The sequence below is a fragment of the Crocodylus siamensis genome, chromosome 2, assembly GCF_052110815.1.
Source record: "Crocodylus siamensis isolate JL-2025a chromosome 2, ASM5211081v1, whole genome shotgun sequence".
NCBI classification, from domain to species: Eukaryota; Metazoa; Chordata; order Crocodylia; family Crocodylidae; genus Crocodylus; species Crocodylus siamensis.
The window spans coordinates 192,834,439-192,860,599 of NC_143396.1; the positions used below are offsets into that span (position 1 = coordinate 192,834,439).

The following is a 26,161-nucleotide window of genomic DNA, read 5'->3' on the forward strand; positions in this document are numbered from 1 at the left end:
CAACTCCCCCAAAAGCTTGCCCCTCCCTCACTGCTCCCACGTCTCAGCCACCCTGGAAAGCATAACCAGCACCCCCCACACTCCAATCCCAATTTATTAAAACATCCTTTAATTTACTTCATCTGTATTTCTTTTTTTTTTTTTTTTCCCCTGTTTTTACTTCTTATTTTATTCTGCAGTGGCTGTCTTCCTCCATTTCCCCAACCCCATTTCTTTTCTCCTATACCATTAACTCTCCAGCTCCCAGCTCCATGTTCCTGCTTCCCACCAAACCTAATTCTCATATACCCCCACCTACATCAGGCACAGAAGCTTGTTTTGGCTCACCAGCCCCATATCCCTCTAATGCAGGGGCAAGCACAATATGGCCCACAGGCTGGATTCAGTCCTCCAGGCACTTCCACCTGGCCTACAGCATCCACTAACGGAGTGTACCCCACTGAGCCCTTGTACCCATGAGGGTCAGAACAAGGTGCCCACATATGCACGTGCCCCCAGCGTACCCTATTGCACCTCACTCCTACCTTTCTGGCCAGAAGTGCCCGACCTGGCCAGAAGGCAGCTTCAGGAAAGGGCTGCTCCTGCAGCCATTGGGAACCTGCTAGACTTTCCTGGTATCTTGCTTACTCTGGACACTAGGTAAGGAAGTAGTGGGGGTGGGGGCAGAGCTGCAGCTGTGTGGGAGCACAGAGTGGGGCTGGGGCTGGTGGCAATGTGGAGTCCACACCCAGGGAGTTGGTGGCAGAACAGAGCTTGGGTGGGCAGCTTGTGGGAGTGGGGGAGGGTGGGAGAGGTGTGGGGACCCCCTCTCCAATTCCCTCCATGGTCCACAGCCATGGCAGACAATGGTGGCAGCAGCAAGGGGGGGCACTCATACCCAGCAGTGCACGGCTCTGGCCAGTACTGCAAATCTCAACAAGCAGCTCAGCCCATACCAGGAAGTCTCTATTGCCAGTGCTCCCCACCACACATGCGCAGACCTTGCACTTGTGCAGCATGGGAGAGAAGCCCCATGTGCTGGAGCCAGCTGCCTTCCCCACCCCCTGCTACACAGGTCCCAGCACAGGTCTCACAGCAGGGGGCAGGGAAGGCAGCATGAGGGGCTGCATTCCTCACTGTGATGTGTAGAGCTGGCCATAACTGTGCTCCACCAGGCACCTGTGCCAGGCATGAGCACCCTGTGCACCCCTGCCTGCTACTGCACCATGGGGGTAGCGTGTGGGAGGGTGGTCCCCACACCCCCTCACTCTACACAAATACCACACACCCACAACCCTCCACATATACACAACCCCAAAATACCCTATTGTCCCCAACACACATAGCCACATCCCCTCACAAACACCACACCCCTGCACCCCACCATACACAGTCATATACTGAACCACACACCTCCACCCAATATACAAGAGTAAGAATTTATCTTTGAGTTATTATGCAGTCACCTCTCTATACACTATGCAAGCACAAATTATGACAAAAATATTTTTTGTAATAAAATTACAATATGTTATAGTAGATGTTTAACCTTTAGGGTATGATGTGGCTTTTTTCTGGTTCTAAGATGGCAACCCCTCCCCTTACAAAAGGAGTAGGGACCAGAACAGCCACGTCCCTACTGGGCCCCCCCCCCAGGCCCCGGGGGAGGCACACCTGGGCCACAGGTTAGCAAGGATTTAGTTAGGGAGCTTCTGGAGGGGTTGGATGTATTCAAGTCAGCCAGTCCGGATGATCTCCACCCTAGAGTTCTAAAGGAACTGGCTGAGGTCATTGCAAGTCCCCTGGCATGGCTTTACGAGCACTCATGGTGCTCTGGTGAGGTACCGGAGGACTGGAAGAGGGCCAACGTGGTCCTCATCTTCAAAAAAGGCAGGTAGGAGGACCCGGGAAACTATAGGCCCGTTAGTCTTACCTCGATCCTAGGCAAGCTGTTTGAGAAAATTATGCTGGCACACATCCAGGAGGGGCCAGCAGGGGACTGCATGCTTAGGGGCAACCAACACGGGTTCATCAGTGGCAGGTCCTGTCAGACCAATCTGGTGGCCTCTTACGGTCAGATCACCAGATCATTAGATGCAGGGGTAGCAGTGGATATAGTCTTCCTGGACTTCCGGAATGCTTTCGACACTGTCTCTCACCCCGTTCTCATTAAGAAACTGGGGGGCTGTGGTGTAGACACCCACACAGTCAAATGTGTCACCAACTGGCTGGTGGGCCACACCCAGAGGGTGATAGTAGATGGGTCCTTCTCAACCTGGAAGGACGTGGGCAGTGGGGTTCCGCAGGGCTCGGTCCTCGGGCCCGCACTGAACAACATCTTCATCAGTGATTTGGACAAGGGGGTAAAAAGCACCCTGTTCAAATTTGCTGATGACACTAAGATGTGGGGGGATGTGGGCACACTGGAAGGATGCAACAGGCTACAGTCAGACCTAGACAGGTTACAAGGGTGGGCGGATGAGAACAGAATGGGTTTCAACACAGACAAATGCAAGGTGATGCACCTGGGGAGGAACAACCGGCACCATACCTACAGGTTAGGGAACTCCCCTCTTGTCAGCATGGAGGCGGCAAAGGATCTTGGGGTCTGTGAGGGAGTGGGGCCTAGAAGCGGCCGTGAACTCCCTAGCGCCCCCTACCGTCACGTTAGGGTGAACTAGGCCCCCTCAAATCCTCGCCCGCCACAACTTTGCTGTTTAATAGGTTAAATGGGAGGCTGTCTTTGTTCCCCTAGTGAACGGTATGTGTGTTCTTGCCCCTACTCCAAATGGGGCACCTCTGTGCGCCCCTCCCTTAACGGGTATGTGTGCCTCCAAACCTCCCCTTTAGCACGCCCCAAGCCTCGCAGCTGTTCCGTGGGACGTTGTACAGTCCCCTGCCCTTCAGGTGCTCTCTCCCTGGCACCCTGGGCTCGTCGCCCGCCTGGCGCCCCCTGGGCCGGGCTCCTACCCACCGGCCTGTTACCGGCGCCCCGGCCCTGTCTCTCCACTGTCTGGCTCCTACCGGCACCCCTGGGCCTGGCTCGTCGCCGCCGCCCCGTTACCGGCACCCCTCAGGCCTGGCTCAATGCCGCCGCGCCTGCCGCCCACTCTGGGACCTATACCACACCTCTCGCGCTTCGCATTTCCCACTCTTGGGGCTCAGGTGGCTGTAGCTGTGCCTGGCCCCCTTGACCCTTTCTTGGGTCTTTGCCAAGAATCCCGGGTTGGGCTCAGGTGGCCGGAGCCTTACCTGGCCTCCCCAACCCTACTGGGTCTTTGCCAAGACTACCGGGTTGGGCTCAGGCGGCCGGAGCCTTACCTGGCCTCCCCGACCCTACTGGGTCTTTATCAATCAGAGCCTGCCCCACTCTGGGGCCTGTGCCACACCTCTTGCGCCCGCCGCCCCACTCTAGGGCCTGTGCCGCGCCTCTCACGGCTGGGGCTACAACCCCCACTCAGCGAGCGCCCTCCTGGCACTCCTTTGCTGTGCCTGCTGTGGCACTGTGCCCCTAATGGGCACCGGGAACCCCCAACGCACTGGGGAGCTCCCGTGAGGCCTCCTCGCTCCCCTACAGCCTCACCCGGTCCTCCGGAGTAACTATAACCAAGACGCCAGCCACCTGGTTTCAACATAAAACACAGAGCCTCCTGCTCATAACAAGCACTGAGCCCCCCCACCAGGGCCTCCAACCATACCTCTCATCAAGGTGCTCTCCTCCCCGGCATCATCGCAGCCAGTCAGTACCACAATGCTGCCACTACCAATTCAGGCCGCTCAGCTCAGCCGCAGAGCTCCTGCTCCTGCGGCTGCCAGAAGGGAACTGCTTGTAAGGCTCCGGCCTGGGCTGTTTATAAAGGCCCGGCCCTGCCCCCTTCTGGCCACCTGACCCGCCTGGTTGCCCTGGCAACCAGCACCTGAGCTGCCCGGTTGATTGGCAGCTCAGTTCCTTTTGCTTCCAAGGCACAGGACACCTTGGTGCTCCTGTGACAGGGTCATCATTGACTCCAAGATGAACATGGGCCGGCAGTGTGGGGAGGCAGTTAGGAAGGCCAACCGCACCTTGGCATGCATCCACAGATGCATCTCGAGCAGGTCCAAAGAGGTGATCCTCCCCCTCTATGCGGCACTGGTCAGGCCGCAGTTGGAGTACTGCGTCCAGTTCTGGGTGCCACACTTCAAGAGGGATGTGGACAGCATGGAGAGGGTCCAGAGGAGGACCACTCGTATGATCAGGGGACAACAGGGCAGGCCCTATGAGGAGAGGCTACGGGACCTGAACCTGTTCAGCCTCCAAAAGAGAAGGCTGAGGGGGGATCTTGTGGCCTGTTACAAACTAGTCAGGGGGGGATCAGCAGGCATTGGGGGGGGCACTGTTCCCCCGAGCACCGCCAGGAGTGACCAGGAATAACGGTCACAAGCTGGCAGAGGGTAGGTTTAGGTTAGATATCAGGAGGTGCTACTTCATGGTCAGGGCAGCTAGGGTCTGGAACTAACTTCCAAGAGAAGTGGTGCTGGCTCCTACCCTGGGGGTGTTTAAGAGGAGGTTAGATGAACATCTTGCTGGGGTCATTTGACCTCAGTATTCTTTCCTGCCATGGCAGGGGGTCGGACTAGATGATCTGCTCAGGTCCCTTCCGACCCTAGAAACTATGAAACTATGAGTATTTCTGGGGGGGCAAGAGGAGGAACTTCCAGGGACAAAGGTCAGGGATTGGGGCTGTGACTTCCGGTCCCAAGATGGCGACCAGGGGATGGGTCAACTGTTAAGGGACAGTGCTACCCATGTGGCCCTTGAAAGCTCACCAAACCTTGTTAAGTGGCCCTCCACCCAAAATAAGTGCCTGCTCCTGCTCTAGTGGCACATCACAGCTGTGCAGATAGGTGTCAGAGAAGATTTTTAGTCTTAAGGTGTGACTGGTCCAAATTCAAGCTTGCACTAACACTGATCAACATTTGAACAGCTCAAAGTGTAATATGGAACACTGAGCTTCTCAAAGTTACTCCACTTCTGATAAGAGTTAGTTTTGGGCCAGGCTACCTAGCACGTGTCAGGGAAAATTCAGCACGCTCTAGAGATAAAATAAGCAATTTTCAGTTTTCCAGCATCCCAGGATGCATTGCTCCCAGCCCTCATCCAACCGTAAAAGGAATAGAGATAGAGCTAGCTCCTAGCCACACCTCTGCTTGCCAGATCTCTGGTGGCAAGTCAGAGCTGTGTAGGCAAGAAATAGTATTAACATTTAATGTGCAACTGCGCACCATCTGTTCTAACTTTAACATCACTTAACATTCCTTAGATTTAGTATGGTCTAAGTGTAGGATGTAATTTCACCATAAGTAACAGGGGGTAGAGGTCCCCTGATACATGGGAGAAGAGCAGTTTCCTCCTCACACAGGGGCTGGACCCCATGACACCCTTAAAGAGGCACCTGGGTTGAAAATCACTGCTCTGTATATTTGCCAACAGAGATCAAAACTGGTACAATTTCTATAATCATCAAGGCTTAGCTGGTTCTCGACTTACATTCTCTTTTTTTTCCCTTTAAACGATGGCTATGTTGCCTTTTGGTGAGTTTAATTAAAGTAAAATTTTAACAAAGATTTACCTGACAGCACAACGGATGAAACTTTTCATGTTTCAATACTATGCATATTAAGAATTCCACTAGGAAAAGTTGACACATGAAATGCTTACATAAACAATGCAAACTATTTTATTAAACCAAAGGATCAGAGTTTGGGGATCTGCTAAATCTATTTTCTGCTTTTAAATGGCAGTCTGTGGCATTTTCACAGTTTGCTAACTTCAAAAATTTGTTTAAAAAAGGCTTCACAAAGAGATTAATTGAGGTCTTCTGAAACATAATTGGGAACTTGAAAAACTACACTGAGGTTTAGTAAAAGTCATAGATAATTTGCTTGACATACCCTGAAGTGCATGAAATAAAATACTGTAGCTTATGTTGCTCAAGATGAATGTACAGAAGTTGAATGAATGCATAAATATGTTGGAATAATCTTACATAGTGCTTCTGAAATTATCCTAATGGAGTAAAAAATGATACAATTCCTCTGTTACTTTTTTACAGTTAACAAGGTTGCTTTCCTGATAGTCATTAAAAGGCCAACTTCAGCTGGTATAATGAAATCAATGAGAGTTTTACCTTTGACTTAATACAGCCAGGATTTGGCCCAGAATAAAAAGAAAGGGCAGAATTAATGTTACTTTTAACATCATAATCCTAAAGAATATCCTAGGAGGCAAATCCTCAATAGTGCAAACTGTACTGATTTCAATCCTTTATTTAGATGAATCCAAACAGCAGAGAAGACTCAAAAAACCCCGGTAATTTATTTACACTCTCTGTAGAGAGCCTGTACACTCTCTGTGGTCTCTCTATTTTATTCAAATGTCACTTCCATTGCTGTGATGTCTCCAGCCCTGGTTTCTGCAAAACTACAGCTGCTTCATCAGTGAAAGCTCTGACATTCAGTTCTGGAGACCTGACATTTCCCAGAAGTCTTGAACATAAGCAGGTATTGTTTACTAGAATTTGGAGAGGTCTGTCCAAATGGGCAAGTCCATAGTCAGAATAAAGCATGTCTGGTGCCTCTCCTCAAGGAAAAGCTTCTGACTGTGAAAGCAGGCTTTCCCCCCTCAGGGAACTTTGCAAGGAAATCCAGAGCAAATGACTTACACCTTACTGACAGCAATGTTCAGTCAAATGAACACCATAGATACAAACACAAAAAAAGAGTGAAGTTTATCCAGGACAGCTTTAGCTAAACATAAGATTAAGATACTATAAAATATATATATTTAAAATGAATGTTATAGCATTTAAACTAATAATGTAGAACCTTTGTAAAATAAACTTCCTTATTCACATAACAGGAACAGATGCTGGACAATATGGCCTGATGCTGCAGGCAAGAAATTCTGGTAATGGGACAGCACTTACAAAAAACTGCATAGCTTGGAAATCTTCCAAGAGCCCATGGGGCTCTGTATAAGGAAGATGTTTATACTTTACACCATGCCACAGACTTACTTATATCCTCTCCTAATCTCCATGCTTCTGTGTGTGGCCAGGAACCCAGATATTTTACAGGATGGGCAAAATCAGGCAATCCCTTTGCCTTAATAAGTTTCTTCTTTCTTGGGCTGTAACGTTTTCTGCAAAGTCCTCTCAGGCAACGTATAGGAGGGACATCGGCTCCCTTGAGTCTGCTAGGCGCACATTGGCAGGACCCACAGATAAAGCTGGGTTTTGGGGCACACAACCAAAGTGTAATGATCATTGGGTTCAATAAACCTGCCATGCATGGATGAGAAGAACTGAAAAACAACCTTTTACTGCAGAGCAGCAGACAAACCTTTGCGGTCCCTTGTGTCTCTAACTAACAGAGAGCACCTAACTGAGGGACCATCTCCCAATTCCCAATTCTTTTAAAATAGGGAGTGTTTCTAAATTATAACTTATATTGCTACGTGAGGCAATTGCCAAGGGCCCCATGAGCCTGAGTCCTGTGTGTGGATGTAGAAAGAAAGGAATCTACATCTCTAACCTCTGCCTGGAGCCTCTGGAGTCTGATGCTGGCTCTGCTAAACCTCATGAAGGTTATGCAAGCCTGACAAATAGTTGGACATACTTTACTGTCTTCAGTTCATTGTCATCAGGCTGGAAAAAAAAGTCCTATATTTCACTGATGGTGACAATGGTAGAGTACACCAAAACTATTCCTGATATGCACTGAATGGCCATATGATGACCAGCACTGAGCAAACTTACATGGTAGAGCTTCCAAAAATCCCATCATCTCCAAAGTTTGGGAATGCTCTGAGAATCAGAATGAGAGTGAAAATTTTGTTGCTTGGGGCATCACCAATACGCATTAAAGAAACATAATCTCTGTCTGCAGGTTTGCTTACAAACTACCAAACATGCAAGTATAAAAAGTGCATGATCAGTGTAAATACAAGACAGGGTAAATAGGCTACCTTTGCTGGCCCATAGACATGTTTGATTTCAGGATTAGGTACAGACATTCAAAAAACCTGAGGTAGAATCAATCCAAGTTATGTGGTTTTCTGTATGCGGTGTAATCTATTCCAGACTCTGGAGACTTGGATAGTATAGAAGTTTTTCATCGTGTCCACTCTAAAACGGTCTTCCAGCAGTTTGTGATGATTAGACCTTGTCTTCCCTTGGTGTGCCCTGGTGAACAGACCATCTCCCAGTTCCTGATGCACACTGTTTATATACTTATAGGCTGCCACCAAGTCACCCTTGAGCCTTTGCTTCTCCAAGCTAGGGTACCATGACTTTGCTACCATACTGAATAGCTTTGCCCATCAGTATGATCAGGATCACACCTTAAGTTCCCCATTTCACTCTTAGTCCCAAATCCTTAACTTCTTCCATGATACACCTGAGATTCGCCAGGTGTTCTTTTGAAAATCAGACATGGGCAGATCCAGGGGAAGGTACACAAGTGCAGCTACACCACACTTTGGTTGTGCAGTTCATGCACAATCAGATCCCTCGGCTCATCAGCTTGTCGAGTGGCTGCCTGTGCTCCGTTGACACCCTCCAAAACCAATGGTGGACATCATTGCTATTTGCCCCCCTCATCCCCTTGCTCATTACCAAATTTAGCAGCAGGGGAAAAGGAGGGATGAGCATCAGCAGTGACATTCACCATCTGGCTCTAGAGTTGTGCCAACTGAGTCTGTGGCGGCAGCCACACTGACAAGCTGGTGAACTCACTGTGCATGTACCACTCAACGAAGGGGGGTTTGGCTGTACCCCTTCACCCACACCCTGGATACACCCCTAAATCCAGACCTCTGATCCCACAGAACTACTACCAAACAGCACTATCAGCAACACTCCCAAGTACTTTTTGACATCACATTATTAAGAATATAGAAATTTGTCCCTGAATCTTTCACATAGAGATATTTCAGATTTCAGGTCTAGTGACAAACTATACCCTTGACCTTTTTTCTTTTTTTTTTTTTTTTACCTCCATTTGACTCCTCAAAAGAAAAGAATGATAGAAAGAAAATATTATTACAGGGGAATGAGAATGCCTCCACAGTCATGTGATAGAAAATATCTAGCAACCCATAATAATGACAGTGAAAGATCCAGCCCTAGTTCACAAGAATTTTCTGGATCATTCAACTTTTTTCAAAATGTATTTAGTTCTCTCACATTTTGTTATTTTTTAACATGTGAATTTCTACTACTCCATTGCACTCCTGTACTGTGCTATAAATCAAGAACACCACCACATAAATCCTGCATGCCATCTTGCCCATACTGTTCCATGAGTAGGGGTTTTAAGAAAGCTTGGTTAGGCTCAGTTGACCAAGTGCAGTATAATTCACTGGGATTGGAATTAGATTCACACATATCCTTGTACACCTGAAGTACAAAGAGCCTAAATCAAACTGCTGCATTGCATGCATATTTTCCAGAACTACAATTTGAGTTTTTTCCTTTACAAAAAGAAGAGGGGTAAGAGACTTACAATCTGAGGAGGGAAGTTTATCTGCTTTGAACTCCACTAAGTCAGTGGCTCTCAACCTCAACAGAGTCAAAGTTCCCCTCAATAGACTCAGCAGACCCCTTGGAAAATGCCAGCTCTAGTTTTTACTCATTTTTTAACTACAAAAAAATAATAGATCAATTCTTCCATTGCAAAGAACTCATAAAGATCACAACAGGTAAGAATGTTTTTAACATTACTGATACTTATCTGAAATCTCTGGGTTTATCTTGTGAATCATGTTTGCACACCTAATGTACTAACATTGTGTGATGCCCCATGGCACTTGAGAAAGGATCTCAAGGCACCTCAGGGTGCCACAGTGCCCTTGGTTGAAAATCACTGCACTAATTCTTTGTTTTATGAAGACAAGAGGCACAGTGATGACCAGAAGTATGTCCTTGCATGGAGCAACCTAATCATGTAACACTTGTAAGGAGGGTAGAGATAGAGGAAAAGCTCTTTGTTCAGCATTTCTCTTCAGCAGAACACATTTTGATTGTACTTTTATTTTATGAGTTCAATAGTAACTCCCAGCAGAGCCAAAGCTTTCAGGATGCTCAGTGTCCCACGCGAAGATAATTTAAAATTTCATTTGTGATGGTGCCAGCAGGTAAAACTTGTAAGTGATGCCCAGCGTGGTCCCAGTGAAAATCATCTAAGCAAAGCACTGAGCTCAGCAGAAACTAACAGGCCCTGTTCCTCAACCAGCAGGGAGAAATGTCCATGTGGAGACATAAACCAGGTGAGCAACAAACAATAAGGTTTAGATTGGCAGTCAGAAGGGGGAAAAGAAACAAATTAGCAAGTTGTGATAGAGCAGCCAAGAACAGAAGAGGAAGAAGAAAAAGAGAGGCCTTATACAGAATAGAGGGTGAGTGAGAATACAGCTGAAACTGGAAGTGCATAAGGAATAAGAAGGAAGCAGGAGAAGGTAGGCATGCCTGACAGCAGAGCAGAGTAGTAAGAAACATTAAAAAAAACCAAAACCCTTCCCAAATTTCCCAACTCCATTGTTTTAACTAATGTGATTAAAAGCAGAGACTAATGTTCCATTCTGTCTCTGTTCTCAACTTGACCTTCTTGTGTACATCTGGGCCAGGCACAGACATTACACTTTTACTGGTCTATACCCATAACAGAACAGAAGTTCAGCACACACAGACTGGTTTAAAAATGGTGGAATCTGGTCTAAGATTTGCCACCCCCATCCAGAGAAGCACACTGGATGTGCGTTCTGGTTTGCTACCTGTCTACAGAAAACCACATAACTTAGATTGATTCTACCTCAGGCTTTTTGAATGTCTGTACCTAGTCCTGAAGATAAACATGTCTATGGGCCAGCAAAGGTTGTGGGCTGCTGTCCTAGACTAATGCTAAGGAATTACAAAAGAAGATACAGAAAAGTACTACAGTATCTCCCAAATACATGATTTGAAATCTTATTGGGGCACCTCTGATCCAAAATGTATGAAGAGAAATGCCTTACTTCTTAAACATAAGCTAGCATGTATGAAAAAGGGTGCACTACAAACAGTCCTTACCATTATTACTGTTGTCATCAACTAAAATAATTTCTTTGAGCAGGTGGGGAGGAGTCCGATCAATAGCAGAATGAATGGAGCGCAGAATCACTGACAAGGCTTCATTAACAAATATGAAAACAATGCTGACCTCAGGAAGGCTGTCAGGAATTGTGAGGTTTTTGCACCTAAAAAAAAAGTAAATTGTTGTAAGTGCCTTAGATTATCACAGCTTTGTCTACTTTGTCAGTTTCAGGAAATTTCATGCCAATGAGAGCAATGATGGGAATTAGCTAGGGATCACCCTGTTTTCTCATCCTCTCGGGTCCAACTATAGGCAATACTGAGAAAATAGCCTGTCTAACCTAGCACTGTTGCTGAATGACTTTCTGAACACAAATAGAGTAGTTAAAGCCTTAATGCAGCGGTCCCCAACCTAGGTTTCCAGGGCATGTGTTACCCATGAGACCCTCTAATATTGCTTGCAACCACAAGAATTTAAGAATTAATGCTAACAGGGACAACCAAGTATGTAAGATGATGACTGCAGTAGCAGCATTTATGTATTATTTGTTCAATGCTCTTGTTCACGGGCCAGCAAAGGATGTGGACCACTGCCCTAGAGTAAACTTGCTTTTCTGTACAAGGCTACAATTCATTTTAAAATGAGTTTGCTTAAGGTTTGAATGCACTTCCACATGGTCTTTCTGGACAAGGTATACAGGAGCAGACCAATATGTTTAAATACGTGCTCTTAGTTCACCTAGGTTCTAATTATTATGGATAATATGTTAACACTTAGACCCACACTAAACTCAGCATCCCATGCTTGTAGTCACTATTAAAAAAAACAGTAAAAGACAGTCTCAGCCTCAGAAAACTTACAAGAGATAAAGCAAGCAAAGGACAGGCAGAAAAAGAGGCTCAGAGAGGAGAATTGACCCTGAAGGTCACACAACAAGTTAGTAGCAAAGTATCATAATGCCTCATAACAAATTCATAGTGTACTTTTAACATTTTTGATTTATTCTAGAGTGGCTACACAGTTGTGATGAGTTTATTTTTCATTTAAGCTAATATACAATCTCTTTGTTTTATATAAGAATGAAATGTCTTCCTCAAATTTAGAGCAAGCAGCTGACAATAAGAACAACTTTGTTGAAGATTTTCAAGCAATTCTATGAGTTTATGAACTGAAACTAATTAAATATAGTTCCTCCAAGACTTCTTTTTTTCCATCTCTAGCTATATACAGTGGTCCAAACTTCCCTACTTCCCACAGTTAAAATACAAATGAAAAAGTCCACAAATTTTAATACTAAATGTCAAGAGAATTACTGGTGTTCTCAGGGTTTTGCATTTAAACTGGAGAATAATACAGGAAAAGTAGCAAGCCCAATTTTTCTCCCCGTTTATTCTAGATAACTCCTCACATGCTGGGATTTAAATGAATATATTAACCTTTGTCTTATATATCTTCAGGTTTTTCAAATTTCTAAAAAGTTCTTATTCTAAGGGTGCGAGAACCTAAAAAGGTGCAGATGTTCAGATAGGAATCCAAAATAATTTAATCTTCTTGATTCTAAATCAAACTAGAAGTCATATGCAAGAAATCTCTTTGGGGGTATTTTGGTACTTTCTTCCCCAAAGCCACAAGGAGGAATTGTCTGAGGGAGTGTCATACATTCAACTTAACACTTATTAAATGCAGTTTAAAAACAAATTGATGCATGTTCAAGCAGTATAAGCACCTGTTAAGTGACTTTGAAGCATTGCAAAGTTGTTCATTTTAAAGCAAGGGTCATCTGCTAGCATATACTAACTTTAATAGGTCGCTACATTCCAACACTTTGCAACTGTTGCAAGTGAACACGTGACAAGGCCCTACCTAGGGCAAAAATGAAAAGTGTTTTTAAAGATTTAAGAAATACTTCCTGTTTTAAAAGGGTTACTTTCATTTTAGTTTTGAAAAGTAGTTCCCCCACCCCTGAGGGAGAAAGCAGTTCCCCCTCTGATAGTCACAGAGCCTCCACTGCTTTCAATTCTGCTACTTCAATAAAATAAAGTAGTAATTACAGTGGCATTTAGATTTACTGATCCTTTCCACAGTATGATTTTGCAAGAGATCAAATCTTATTTTGCAAGGCCAGGTATAGACATTACATTTTTACCAGTATAAGTGATTGGAAAGTGGTCTATACCCATACTGAACAGAAGTTTGGTAAACACAGGAGGATCTAAAAATGGCGGAACCTGGTCTAAAATTTGCCCCTCCCACCAAAGGGCGAATGTTTGTTCTGTTTGTTACCAATCTAAACTACACTGCTTACAGAAAACTGTCCAACTTAGACTGATTCCGCCTTGCGCTTTTTGAATGTTTGTACCTAGCCCAAAAGCTGGCTCTTACTTCTGTTCATACCTTACCTGTTGGTTTCCCTTAGAATATGGTTTTCAGTTGTATGGATCAGACTGAAATGTATTCTTGATTTTCTTTGACATTTTCAAAAGGTCTAAAAGAATTCCACACCTCTAGTGCCACTTAGTCTTCAGCTAAGAAATATCATAGCTTGTGGGAGTATCAGTTACTGAATAAGTTGACTAAACTGCCTTAGCTTTGTATGATTGACAGCTGCTCTGCCTTTCTAAGTTGCATCTGTAGAGTTCTGAAGCTCTAGAGTGCCATCCTCACAATTCGAGTGGCAGGAGCAGGGGTGGTAGCTAGACATGGGTTGCTTGAAGGGAAAAGGGGGATTATTCCCCTCTCCCTCCCATCTCCCATCAGTGAGGGACCCCAACCAGGGTCTGCCTAGCTTCCCCACCACTTGCTGCTTGAGCAGAAGAGCGGTGGCATGGCCAGACCCCAGCCCCGGGCCTGAGGTGAAGTGGGGTAGAAGGGGGAGGAATCACAGAAGACTGGGGCTGGCAGGGACCCCCAGATGTCTATTCCAGACCCTGCCTGAGCCCTAGCCAAACCTTCCCATACAAGCACAACCTAAAAAGTGGACGGTTTGCTCACAGTGCCCACAACCAAAAACACCTGCTGGGGAGAAAAGCCATCAAGGGCTTCCTGCAGCCAGTTTTCCTCTGTCCCAAAGCTGTGCCCAGCGCTGCACCCCTGAAGCCCTGTGCCCCAAGACAGCACCACACAGAATCCTCGCTGGCCCAGCGGTGGTTGATGATAAGGAAGGGGAGAGCCCTGCCCATGGCAGCAACTCCAGGACAACCCAGCCTGGCCTGGGCATAGGGAGCCAGGGGAAATTCAGGCACACAGCTCCTGCAGCCCCAGCCCAAGCTGCAGCTGGCTTGGAAGGGCCCTTCCCCCATGGCTCAGCCTAGCCTCGCCATCCACCTGCCTCGCCTGGGGCTGGGGCTGCATGGCTGAGCCAGGCCAGCCTACAGGCACTGCTGAGGGTAGGCCTGGAAGGGCCAGGCAAGGCCACAAGAGCAGGACCCTTCCCAACCAGCTCCAGCTCAGGCTGAGGCTGCAGGATTTGTGTGCCCAGATTACTCCCTGTTCCCCATGCCCAGGATGGGCTGGGCTGTCGTGTAGCTGCTGCAGCAGGCAGGAAAGGGTCCCTCTTCCTCCTCATCTGCCATGTCTCAGGCTGAAGCCGTGGGAGCTGTGTGCCCAGATTGCTCCCAGCTCTCTTGTGCCCAGCACTGCCTCAAGACTCAGGGCTGAACGGGTGCAGTGCTGGGCCCTGCTGTGGGGGGGGGAAAACAAGCCGCATGAAGCTTTTGGTGGCTTTTTTCCCCCTCAGCAGTACAGAGCCCCCCAGCAGGTGTCCTCAGTCATGAGTGCTGTGAGCAAACACTGCTCTTTATATCGTGCTCGTACAGTAGGGTCTGGCCAGGGCTCAGACAGGGTCTGGACTAGACACTAGAGGTCTTCTGGAGGTCCCTGCCAGTCCCACTTCTTTGTGATTTCCCCACTTCACCACAGGCTCAGGGCTCTGGTCTGGCTATGCTCCTGCTCATGAATGCCACGTGCCCCCGGGGCTGGGGAGGCACAGCAACTGCCCACAGGCAGCGGCAGTGGTGTCAGTGGTGTGGCGGCGGTGAGTGGGGAAGATCTCACAGGCAGCCACAGCGGTGTTGGTGGTGGAATAGGGGGGTGGCGAGCACCACCTGGTGCTTGGCGACCACCCGCAGCAGATGCACCAGCAATTGGAGACTGCCTGCAGAATCCGCCAGCAGTGTCAGTGAGGAGGAAGGGGGTGGCAAGTGGCTGGGGAGCTGCACCACCAAGCTGAGTGGTGCGCCTCCCCAGTCCCCCCTACATGTTGCCAATGCCCCTGCTTGACTCTTCAGTGCCAGGTGGGGACTGGAGTCTGACCACACTCACCCCCCACACCTGGAAAAGCCTGGCAAGAGCTGCTTCCCCCCTCCCCCTCCAGGCACACCCATGCTGGAAACCATGAAGGCCAGGGTGGGAATTTAAACCCCTCCAAAAATCATACATAGGCTGCTGGGGCCTGGCTACCCACCCCTCAGTTCAGCTGCCCTCCAGCCTTCTGGCCACTGCAGAAAGGATGGCTCACTCTAGCACCCCCTGGTCCCTGCCCTTAGCCACTGCAGGCATGTGGCTGCATTTCCAGTATCAAAAGTCAATGCCTATTTACTTTTTTATCAATTCAATCTACACAGGTTAAACTAAACTGCAAAGATTGAACTGATTCAGGCTTTTTTAAAGTCTGTACTTAGCCTAGAAGAATATAATGGTCAGCACAGTTTGGGGAGGAGGTGAGCAGCCAACAGTGGCACAAGAACAGGTTAGGGACTCTTTAGAAAGGCTGGACTTATACAAGTCCAAGCTGGGGCTGGATGAGATGCACCCAAAGGTGCTGAGAGAGCTGGCTGATGAGACTGCAGAGCCATTGGCCATCATCTTTGAAAAGGCATGGCTATCAGGAGAGGTCCCAGATGACTGGAAAAGGGAATAGTGCCCATATTTAAGAAAGGGAAAAGGAAGATCCAGGGAACTACAGACCAATTAACCTCACCTCAGTCCCTGAAAAAATCATGGAGCAGATCCTCAAGGAATCCATTTCTAAGCACTTGGAGGAGAAAAAGGTGATTAGGAACAGTCAGCATGAATTCACTAGGGTCAAGTCATGCCTGACCAACCTGATTGCTTCTGTGATGAAGTGACTTACTCTGTGGATGCGGGGAGATGTATGGATGTGATATACCTTGATTTTAGCAAGGGTTTTAATACGGCCTCCCACAAGATTCTTGCAGACAAGCTAAGGAAATATGGGGTGACTGAATGGACTGTAACGTGGATAGAAGACTGGCTGGAGCATCAGGCTCAAAGAGTAGTAATCAATGGCTTGATGTCTAGTTGGCAGCTGGTGTCAAGTGGAGTGCTGCAGAGGTTGGTCCTGGGACCAGTTTGTTCAATGTCTTCATCAATGACCTGGAAAATGGCATGGAGTAAACTCTCAGCAAGTTTGCAGCTGACACCAAGCATGGAGACTGGGGAAGTAGTAGATATGCTGGAGGGTACTGGGCCTAAAGAACTCTCATGGGGCACATCCAAACGAGTACACATGTGCCTCTTGCCCCCATAGTTGGCTCCTCACCCTGGTGCTCAAACATGCATCCGGCCAGGCCGCATGTTCAGCACCAGGGCTCCAGGGCCGGTGAGTAAGAGGTCAGGGGGCTGGACGAGGGGGGAGGGGATGATGGGAGGGACCGCCACCATCCCCACCCGCTCCCCCAGCCCCCCGATCCCTGCCCTGCCCAGCTCCTCCCTTCCCCTGTCAGCCCCCCATCCTCTCAATTCCTGCCTGGCCCCTCCCCCCGCCAGGCCCCCAGACCCCCCAATCCCTGACCAGCTGGGTCCTGCTGCCCTTGGGGTCCCTGCGCCACCCAGCTGGGCTGGGCCAAGGGCAGCAGGACCCAGCGTGGTGCCAGGTCCTGGCACCCTGGGCCCGACCCGGCTGGGTGGCACAGGGGCCCTGAGGGTGGCTGGGCCCAGCGCACAGTCCCCACGCACTGTACTGGATCCTGCCACCCTGGGCCCAGGCTGGCCAAGCAGCACAGGGGCCCCAAGTGTGGCAGGGCCCATCTGGGTCTGGCACGCAGCGACTGCGTGCTGCGCCAGGTCCTGTCACCATGGACCCAGCCTAGCCAGGGTGTAAAGGGGCCCCAGGACCTGCACACAGTCCTCACATGCCGTGCTGTGTCCTGTCACCATGAAAGTAGCCCAGCTGGGTGACAGGAGCAGCCCCAGGGCCGGCAGGACCTGGCTGGGCTCAGCACATGGTCCCCCTGCTGCTGCTGTGAAAGGTTAGTTATGGGCCATGGGCGGGGGGCTGAGGTCCTATGGGAAATAGGGGCTCTGGCCCTCCAGGGGGGAGCTGGGACCCTGGGCGGGGGGGGGGGGCCTCCAGGGTGCCTGAGACCCTGGGAAGGGGGTCTGGGGTCTGTGGGGAATAGGGGCTGTGGCACCCTAGCAAGGAGCTGGGGCACTATGGGAGGATTCCATGTGCTGTGTGGGGCAGCTGCACCCTGTGGGGCCAGGAGACCCACCCCTCCTGAGCAGCCCCCAGCAAGGTCCCTCACACCCACAGTCCCACCAGCAATTGCCTCACACCTACCTTCAGACCAACCCACATCCCTCCATAGACACCCACCCACTTTCCACTTCTCACCCCCTTCCTGCAGAAACCACATCCCCCCCATCACAAACCCATCAGGTGTGAGGAAAACGAAAAGCACACATCAATACATATAGGTATTTAGAATTTATTTTTTCATGATGATAGAGACACTGGTAGGCTTCCAAATTGCTTTCACCTTGTAAATATACCAATAAAGCATTACTTAACTGATCACTGTCTCTGCGTGCGCATGTGCACGCGTGTGCGTGGTTTTTTGTTTTAACTGTGGAAGCACATGGATTTTGGGGTATTTTAAAAAATGGATTTGTGATGCTGCTGCAGCAGTCCAGCTGGCACAAGGGGTAGTGTCCCCAGATACCTATTAGCTGGGCCCCAGAAGCTCCTGAGAGTGAGTAGCCCTGAGCTGCTTGCCCAGGCAGCTTTTTATATGGATGGGGTCAGAACAGGGCAGCTTTTTATACTGCTGGGGGGCAGCACAGGTGCTGACCCCAGGCTCTAGCTCCCCCTGGCTGCAGATCTGGGAGGAGCCAGGCAGGGTTATTTGCCCCAAATGGCACAATTTACTCCACAACAAAGTACATGTCCGAGCACGTGTGCTGAGGCAAAAAGCCCCAGCTTAAATTTGCACTGCTTCTATTTGAGCTGCTACAAGTGCACATGCTTGCATGTGTGGACACGCCCATCAAGTTCAACAAGGAAAAGTGCAAAGTCCTGCATTTAGGACGGAACAATCCCATGCACCAGTACTCTGTAGAAAAGGACCTGAGACTTAAGGTGGAGAATAAGCTGAATATAAGCCAACAGTGTGCCTTTGTTGCCAAGAAAACTAATGGCATATGGGGTTGCATTGGTAGGTGTGTTGCCAGTAGGCCAAGGGAAGTGATAATTCCTCTCTATTCTGCACTGGTTAGGCCACATCTGGAGTACTGTGTTCTGTTTTGGGCCTCTCACTACAGAAAGGATGTGGAAAAATTGGAGAGGGCAACAAAAATGGTGAGGGGGTTGAGGGTCATAACTTACAAGGAAAGACTGAGGGAGCTGGGCGTATTTAGTCTAGAGAAGAAGAGACTGAGAGGGGAGTTAATAGCAGCCTTCAACTACCTGACGGGGGTTTGAAAGAGGATTGAGCTAGGCTATTCTCAGTGGTGGCAGATGACAAAACAAGGACCAAATTGCAGCAAGGGACGTTTAGGTTAGATATTAGGAAGAACTTTCTTACTAGGAGGGTAGTAAAACACTGGAACAAATTACCCAGAGAGGTGGCAAAAGCTCCATCCTTAGAGTTTTTAAGACCCAGCTAGACAAAGCTTGGCTGGGTGATCTAGTTGGGGATGGCCCGGTGTTGAGCAGGGAGTTGGACTAGATGACCTCTTGAGGTCCCTTCCAACCCTGATTTTCTATGGTTATAGGATAACCACAGAAAGTGCATTCTTCTTCCTGTTCAAAATCTTCATTAGCAACCTGGACGAGGGTGGGGAGAGCACCCTGTTCAAGTTTGCTGATGACACCAAGCTGTGGGGTAAAGTGAATACACCGGCAGACAGGGACCACATCCAGGCAGACCTGGATAGGTTAGACAAGTGGGCGGATGTGAACAGGATGCGGTTCAACAAGGACAAGTACAGAGTGCTGCACTGGGGAGAGGGAACCAGCATTATGGTTATAGGTTAGGGGCTGACCCTCTTGGCAGGACAGAGGCAGAGAGGGATCTTGGAGTCATGATTGACTCCAGGATGTATACAAGTCACCAATGCAACGAAGCAATAGGCAGAGCCAACCGCACCCTGTCATGCATCAGCAGGGGCATCGCTAACCGGTCCAGAGAGGTCTTGCTCCCCCTCTATGCGGCACTGGTCAGGCCGCAGCTGGAGTACTGTGTCCAGTTCTGGGTGCCACACTTCAAAAGGGATGTGCAGAACCCGGAGAGGGTCCAAAGGAGGGCCACTCGTTGGGGGCCTCTGTGGCCAGCCCTATAAGGAGAGGCTGAGGGAACCGAATCTCTTCAGTCTCCGCAAGAGGAGACTGAGGGGGGATCTTGTGGCTGCCTACAACTTTATCAGGGGCCACAAGCAGGGACTCAGGGAAAGTCTGTTCACCACGGCCCCCCCTGGAGTCACCAGGAACAATGGCCACAAGCTGAGGGAGGATAGGGTTAGGTTAGCTATTAGGAAGAACTACTTCATTGTAAGGGTGGCCAGAGCCTGGAATAGGCTTCCCAGAGAGGTGGTGCTCTCACCTTCCCTGGAAATCTTTAAGAAGAGACTGGCTAGGCACCTGGCTGGCGTCTTATGACCCCTGCCACCCCCAGTGCTCCTTCTTGCCCATGGCGGGGGTCAGACAGATCATCTAGTCCAGGTCCATTCCGACTCATTGATTCTATGATTCTATGAATGCTAGCTAAGCAAAAGGAAACTAAGGTGTTGCTAAACAGCACAAATCAGCACAGTGCTAAGTCACAGAACTATATGCCCCTGTAGGTATGGTGCTGTTTGTGCATCAACAAGCTCTGCTTCTCCACAGAGGAACGTAATCCCTATCTATTAAATCAATAGGGACATGTGCCTAAATACCTCCTGGAGCAACTTTCTCTCAAGAGCAGAACAGAACAAAGCAAACAAACACGGTTGGGCCTTACACCCCTTTCTTTGAAACAGTAGCGGTATCCTTCTTATGCATATTAGTGGGTAAAGCACTAACCCAGGATGAGACTCTTGGGCTCACTGATGCCTTCACTCTCTCAGGGGTCTACCCTAACAAGCAAACTGTGAGCTATTCTGGGATATAGGTACTACTCTTCCCTCCTGTTAAAGCTATTCATTGAGGGAGAGAGCTTTTCAAAAAAGCTTTCAATAAGATCCTTTACCAAAGGCTTTTAAAAAAAACTGAGTTGCCACAGGATTGGAGAGAAGGTTCTTTCATGGACTGAGAGTTGGTTAAAAGACAGGAAGCAAAGGGTAGGGCTAAACAATCACTTATCAGGATAGGGGGAGGTCAAAAGTGAAGTCTTGCACAGACCTGTGCTGGACCCAATTTTGTTCAGTATTTTCATCAATGATCTGGAAATGGAGGTGCACAGTGAAATCTTCAGGTTTGCAGATGACAGCAAATTATTCTGGGTAATCAAATCCTAAACTGAAGGAGAGAAGCTGCAGAAGAAGCTCCCCATGCTGAGTGAGTGGGCAAAAAATAGCAAGTGAACTTCAATAAAATTCCAGCTGTTTTGAACACAATTTAGCTGTCTCAGTAATGACTATTTCACTCTTCTGACAATTAGGCTGAATGGTTTTGTGTTTTTGTTATCCTTTGTGAAACTCACCGTTATGCCCAGGAGCATCCGAGACAGGGGGGCCCTTCACCTCCAAGCCTTTTTTTGTCATGTGCTGCTTGGCCATTTAGAACCAGGTGAGATGTGTTAGGGGCAAACTACTTGCCCTGTCATGCCTCAGCCTCACTGATCTCACTGAAGCCTTGCCACCCTCTGAAAAGAGGGGATTTTGCCACCTAGAAGAATTGCACCCTTGTTTGGTCATGCATGCAGAAAAGGTGAATCCCCTCCTCTACAGAGAAGGCCTATTTGTTAGGGCTGTGTGAAGTTTCAGTTGAGATTCAGCCCAATTCAGTGGCCAAATCTGAACTGAATCAGGAGACCATTTAATCTCTCTGAATCGAATCAGAGAGATTCAGAAGCATTCAGAGATTTGGACATAGACACAGCTTTCAATGTTTTTCTACATACCTCTAGGTAGCAGGCACCTCATGAACGGGGTGGATGGAACATTCCACAGAAGCATCAGGGGCTCCCCAGGATACCCGGCAGCAGAACCGGAAGAGAACCAGAAACACTTCCAATCCACTTCTGGGTCTGCCGGGGAGTGCATGGGGCCCTCCTGGCTCAGCAACTAGTGCCCCCTGGGTCTGGGGGGGCACCCAGGGTCCCCTTGCCAACTGCTGAGCCGGGGGGAAGTAAAGGGGGCCTGCACACTCCCCAGTGGACCGGAGTTACTTTCAGTCCACTTTCAGGTTCACCGCCAAGCACGTGGGGTGGGGGGGGCATGCTCCTGTGGGATGCTCCATCCGCCCCACCATTGTAGTGTTCATGAGCTGTGCTGGTATCTCAAGGTATGTAGAAAAAACATTTAAAGCTGTTTCTCTGGATGAATCACTGATTCTCCAAATCAGCATTGACTCTTTGGATTTAACCAAATCAAATCGGGGCAGTGATCCAAATCAATGAACTGAATCACTGTCCCAGATTCGGGCTCAATCCAAATCAAATATAGCCCGCTTCGCACACCCTACTATTTATACAGTCAATGCTCTGGAATCACAATTATCACTAATACTAAGTGAGTTGAAAGATAACAGAAAGGTTTATTATAAAAACAGGTACAAGCATAATAAATGAGTAACCATATGCTGAGATACAGACAGAGATCTAAAAGTAAACAAAGAAAAGAAAATATCAGAACAATAACCTGTTCTTACCCTACACTTTAAATCCAAGAATATAGCCCTTCATTTCCATCATTAGATTAAAAAGCAGCTTCTCTCTCTGACTTTATTGCCAGGGCCTTCTGAATAGGGTTACCATATTTCCAGTATTAAAAAAGAGGACACCTGTGGAGGGGGAGGAGGGCATAGGGATGGGGGTGGCAGTGATATGCCTGTGTCCTTCCCCTGCCCCTACTCCTAAACCACAGCCCCCCCAGCCCTGCTGCTGCTTCTCATTTCTGACCCACTGTACCCCACCCCCCAGCCCTACCGGTGCCCCTCACTCCTGACCCGCAGCCCTGCTACCCATGCAGCTCCCACATGTGCACACACACTTTCTGTCTCCCTGTGTCTCTGGGTTTCTTACCTGCAAGCAGCTTGCTGGGGCCTGTGCACAGAGTACACAATCCCCTGACAGCCAATCACCTTGCCCTGCTGCCCCCAGCCCCAAGCAACCAAGCTGGAAGTGCCTAGAAAAAGCCAGAGACAGAGCGAAAACCTACACATTTGCTCTTATTTTAAAAACCCACCCAGACAGGAGGATAGGGGGCCAAAAAAGAGGACATGTCCAGGTAACCCTACTTCTGAAATTTTTCCTGCTAGCTTCCTTGACCCCAGGCTTCTTTACCAAGGCTGAGGGACTCCAGCATTTCCAAAGGCCCAGGGGACTGAAGACCCAACTATGCTCTAGGCAGGCTTAAAAACAATTGCTTATCCAGCTATTAACACATCACCTCTAGCATATAACCTCCCTCCTCAAAGTTTCATGTTTGCAGAACAGAAATATCATCAGACCTAATTAAGAACAGCAGCATATGAGCATCCTTTCATAGATGGAGATTCACTAATCCAATATACTGTTTATCTTCCTAGAATAGTTTGACTAGGTAGGAAATATTCTTACAGCCCCTTCTTTTAAATGTAAATTCAAAGTAGACAGAAAATAATTTAACTCAGATGCTAATTGTAAGCCATTACTGTTCTTCAGCCATTTAGGCTTGAACTCTTTCTTAGGGGTCAGAGAAACTCAATGTTTACCACTTAAAAGTCCTTACCGTATTGTGCAAGCCTAGCCCCATTATAACATATAAGCAGGGACCTACTGAAATTGTGATTTCATGGATTTCCTGGAAATCTGTTGGGGGGAAAACAAAACTTACTCAAAATAAAACGCTGGCTCCCCAGAGAGGAGCAATCCACTGGGGGGAAGGGGCTGCTGGCACACAGGGCAGCCCAAGATGGCTACTGCCCCATCCATAACTATTGATTGGCTGAGAGGGCTGCCTGTCATGCAGCCCCACCCCTCACCACCAATCGATGGTGAGGGGTGGGGCCGCATGATAGACAGCCCTTCCAACCACTCAGTGGTGATGGGTGGGGCTGTATGACAGACAGCCCTTGCAGCCAATCACAATGAGGAGTAGGTTACTAGGGCATCTTAACAACCAGAGGCATGGGGCGCCCTACCATGATCAGTCCTCAGAAATGGTGTCCAACCCTGTGATCTCCCTGCAAAATTAGCCAGCTGCCTCCTCCTCCAGTCAAGTAGACCTCTACATATAAGAAACACATTTGATACCAAATACCACAAGGCATATAAAAACAAGGATAAGGCTAAATAAAGCTTGAAGTTACCTTTGTGCTGAGACTACACATGCCTTATCAGTAAAACAAACCTCCCCTTTCATGCTCATACATGGTCTTCTCCAGCAGGAATCCACTTCTTTTTTGTCTAAACACTCTTAAGAAAATGTTTCCCAACTATATTGCTTTCTATATGCACTCATGTTCAAGAGAGAAGAGAGAATTACCTACTTATTTCATTTTGAATTTGGATTTCAACTTGGATGTCCAGGCCTTTACATATTTAACTAATTTATATAAGACATGTATGTAAATGCAAACTACTGCTAGATTTCATTTGTAGAATTTTATTCAGATTTCAACATAGCCTAATCCCACATAAAAACCACCCAGTTCTCTACATGTGCATGTGCTTAAAATGTATACTGAGACCAGGTACAGACATTACACTTTTATAGGTACAAGTGATCAGAAACCATAACGGAACAGAATTTCAGCACACAAAACCATGTGCTGAAACAACAGAAGTTTGGTACACGTAGACTGTTTAAAAGTGGGTCTCAGATTTGCACCCCCCACAAAAAGGGCAAATGTACATTCTGTTCACTAATGATCTAAACTATGCCGCTTACAGATTGATTTCGCCTCAGGCTTTTTGAATGTCTGTACCTAGCCTGAGAGTACAAACAAGGGAAGAAGAAATGAAAAGGCTCAAAACCTTAGAGCCAATAAGTTTTAAGAATCAACTGGTTGCACAGCAACCCAAAGCTCCTGAGTGATAATGTCAACTCTGCTTTTGATTTACTCTAGGGCCTTGGCTGGGCTCTTAACCTGCCTGTGCCTCACATACTTCTGTTTGGAAATTGGGGCTAATATTATTTAACTAACTTCACAGAATATTGTGAATGTTCAGCTATTACCATTAAAAGCTTTTAATGTCAATCCTAGGTATTACTTATAATAACAACAACCAGTATCATTTATGTTTGCACTGAAAAGCATACCTCCAGCAGCCAACTCTGCTCAATTACATGAGGCTAATAAAGCTAAAGTAACTGTTGTCATGGTTACTGGAACTTGACAGACACTCTCCAGGTTGAGGGGAGGAAGCATTAGGATTCTTCCTCAAAATATTTGCCCATAACATAAACTTGCCTAACCAGGACATATACTTAGTGTTAATGAAATTCAACCCAGTAAACTCCATTTAATATACACTATGCAGCATGGGACAACTAAGAAAAAAAGAACATAATTATTTATGGAGGTGCTCTCTCGCATGTGTTGGGCTCAGCCCAGGAAGGTGCCAAGTTTAAAGTAAAAAATCATTTGTTTCTTTTTTTAATGTTTGCAAGCAGTCCGTGTGTGAAATAATCACAAGAAACACATTGAATTTATTAGATGTTTAGGATTGTGAATCCAAAAAGATGACAAAGCCAGTAGGGCAATGCAAATTGCCTTAGCGAGGGACTAACATTAGAGGGATGGTGGTGAGGAGGGGAACAGAACTAGGTTACAGAAAATACAATGTTAGCCAACTAAGCCTGGGGGTGGGGGAGAGGGGGTGGAGGAAGAGGAGGGAAGGGGTTCATTACGCTGAGAGAGAAAGAAGATAGATGCACACAAACCCATAGAATGGTCTGCAATGGTGGAGGAAGTAGGTCGAAGAAAGTGTCTCAGTCCATGTAGAGTCTCAATGCAGGGGTCCTCTTCGGGTAGAGCGGGGTCATCCATTGCTGAAGAATCATCTCGAAGTGAAGTCCATCAGGTGCAGAGGGGGGTTCAGGTGGTCCCCTCGGGGTCCGGTCCGTCAGCGGTTCGTCTGGTGGGGTCGGAGTATTGGCGGTTCCCCGTGATGTGTTCCATGTAGATGTCACGGGACCAGCGGATGGTGTCGGATACCATTTGCTCATCCCGTGTGGTTCTAGAATGACCCTAGAACCACATAAATAAGTTTCCTCGTGCTGCTTTAATGTGGCTGTGTTGCATCTGTTTCTTGGTTTAGCACGCAGAGTAGGTGTCCTGTGTTTCACTGAGGTGCTCCTTGGTCTGGTCTGGAGGCAGTGCAGCTATATATCCTGTGTGTCCTTCCATAAATATGCTCATATAGTGAGGAAAGAGAACACTTTTCAATTTTTAGAATCCTTTGCCCAAGGAACACAGCCAACACTATCCCCATTTTGCAGCTGAGGAAGCTGAGGCACATTAATGTTACAGGGCTAATTAAATATCAGCCAGAACAGAATGCAGAAAGCCTTAACACCTGTTTCATCATCTAATTGCTAAGCCATACAGCTTCAGCCATACTGCTTCAACATAGAATGAAGCATGAAATTTTATCATATTGTTTGTTAATATTTGAGTAAAATACAGGGAAAGTGAATCTCTGCGAAG

General features: G+C 47.7%; 1 protein-coding gene across 3 annotated transcripts in view; it reads right to left on the minus strand.

Moving 5' to 3' along the window:
* Nucleotides 1-26,161, minus strand: part of GALNT18 (polypeptide N-acetylgalactosaminyltransferase 18) — a 469,911-nt gene that overhangs the window by 212,731 nt on the left and 231,019 nt on the right. For all 3 annotated transcript variants that reach the window (XM_090032700.1, XM_090032701.1, XM_090032702.1), the window contains exon 3: nucleotides 11,085-11,251. In XM_090032700.1, the coding sequence (XP_089888826.1) occupies nucleotides 11,085-11,251 (167 nt within the window). The remainder of the gene's footprint in view (nucleotides 1-11,084; nucleotides 11,252-26,161) is intronic.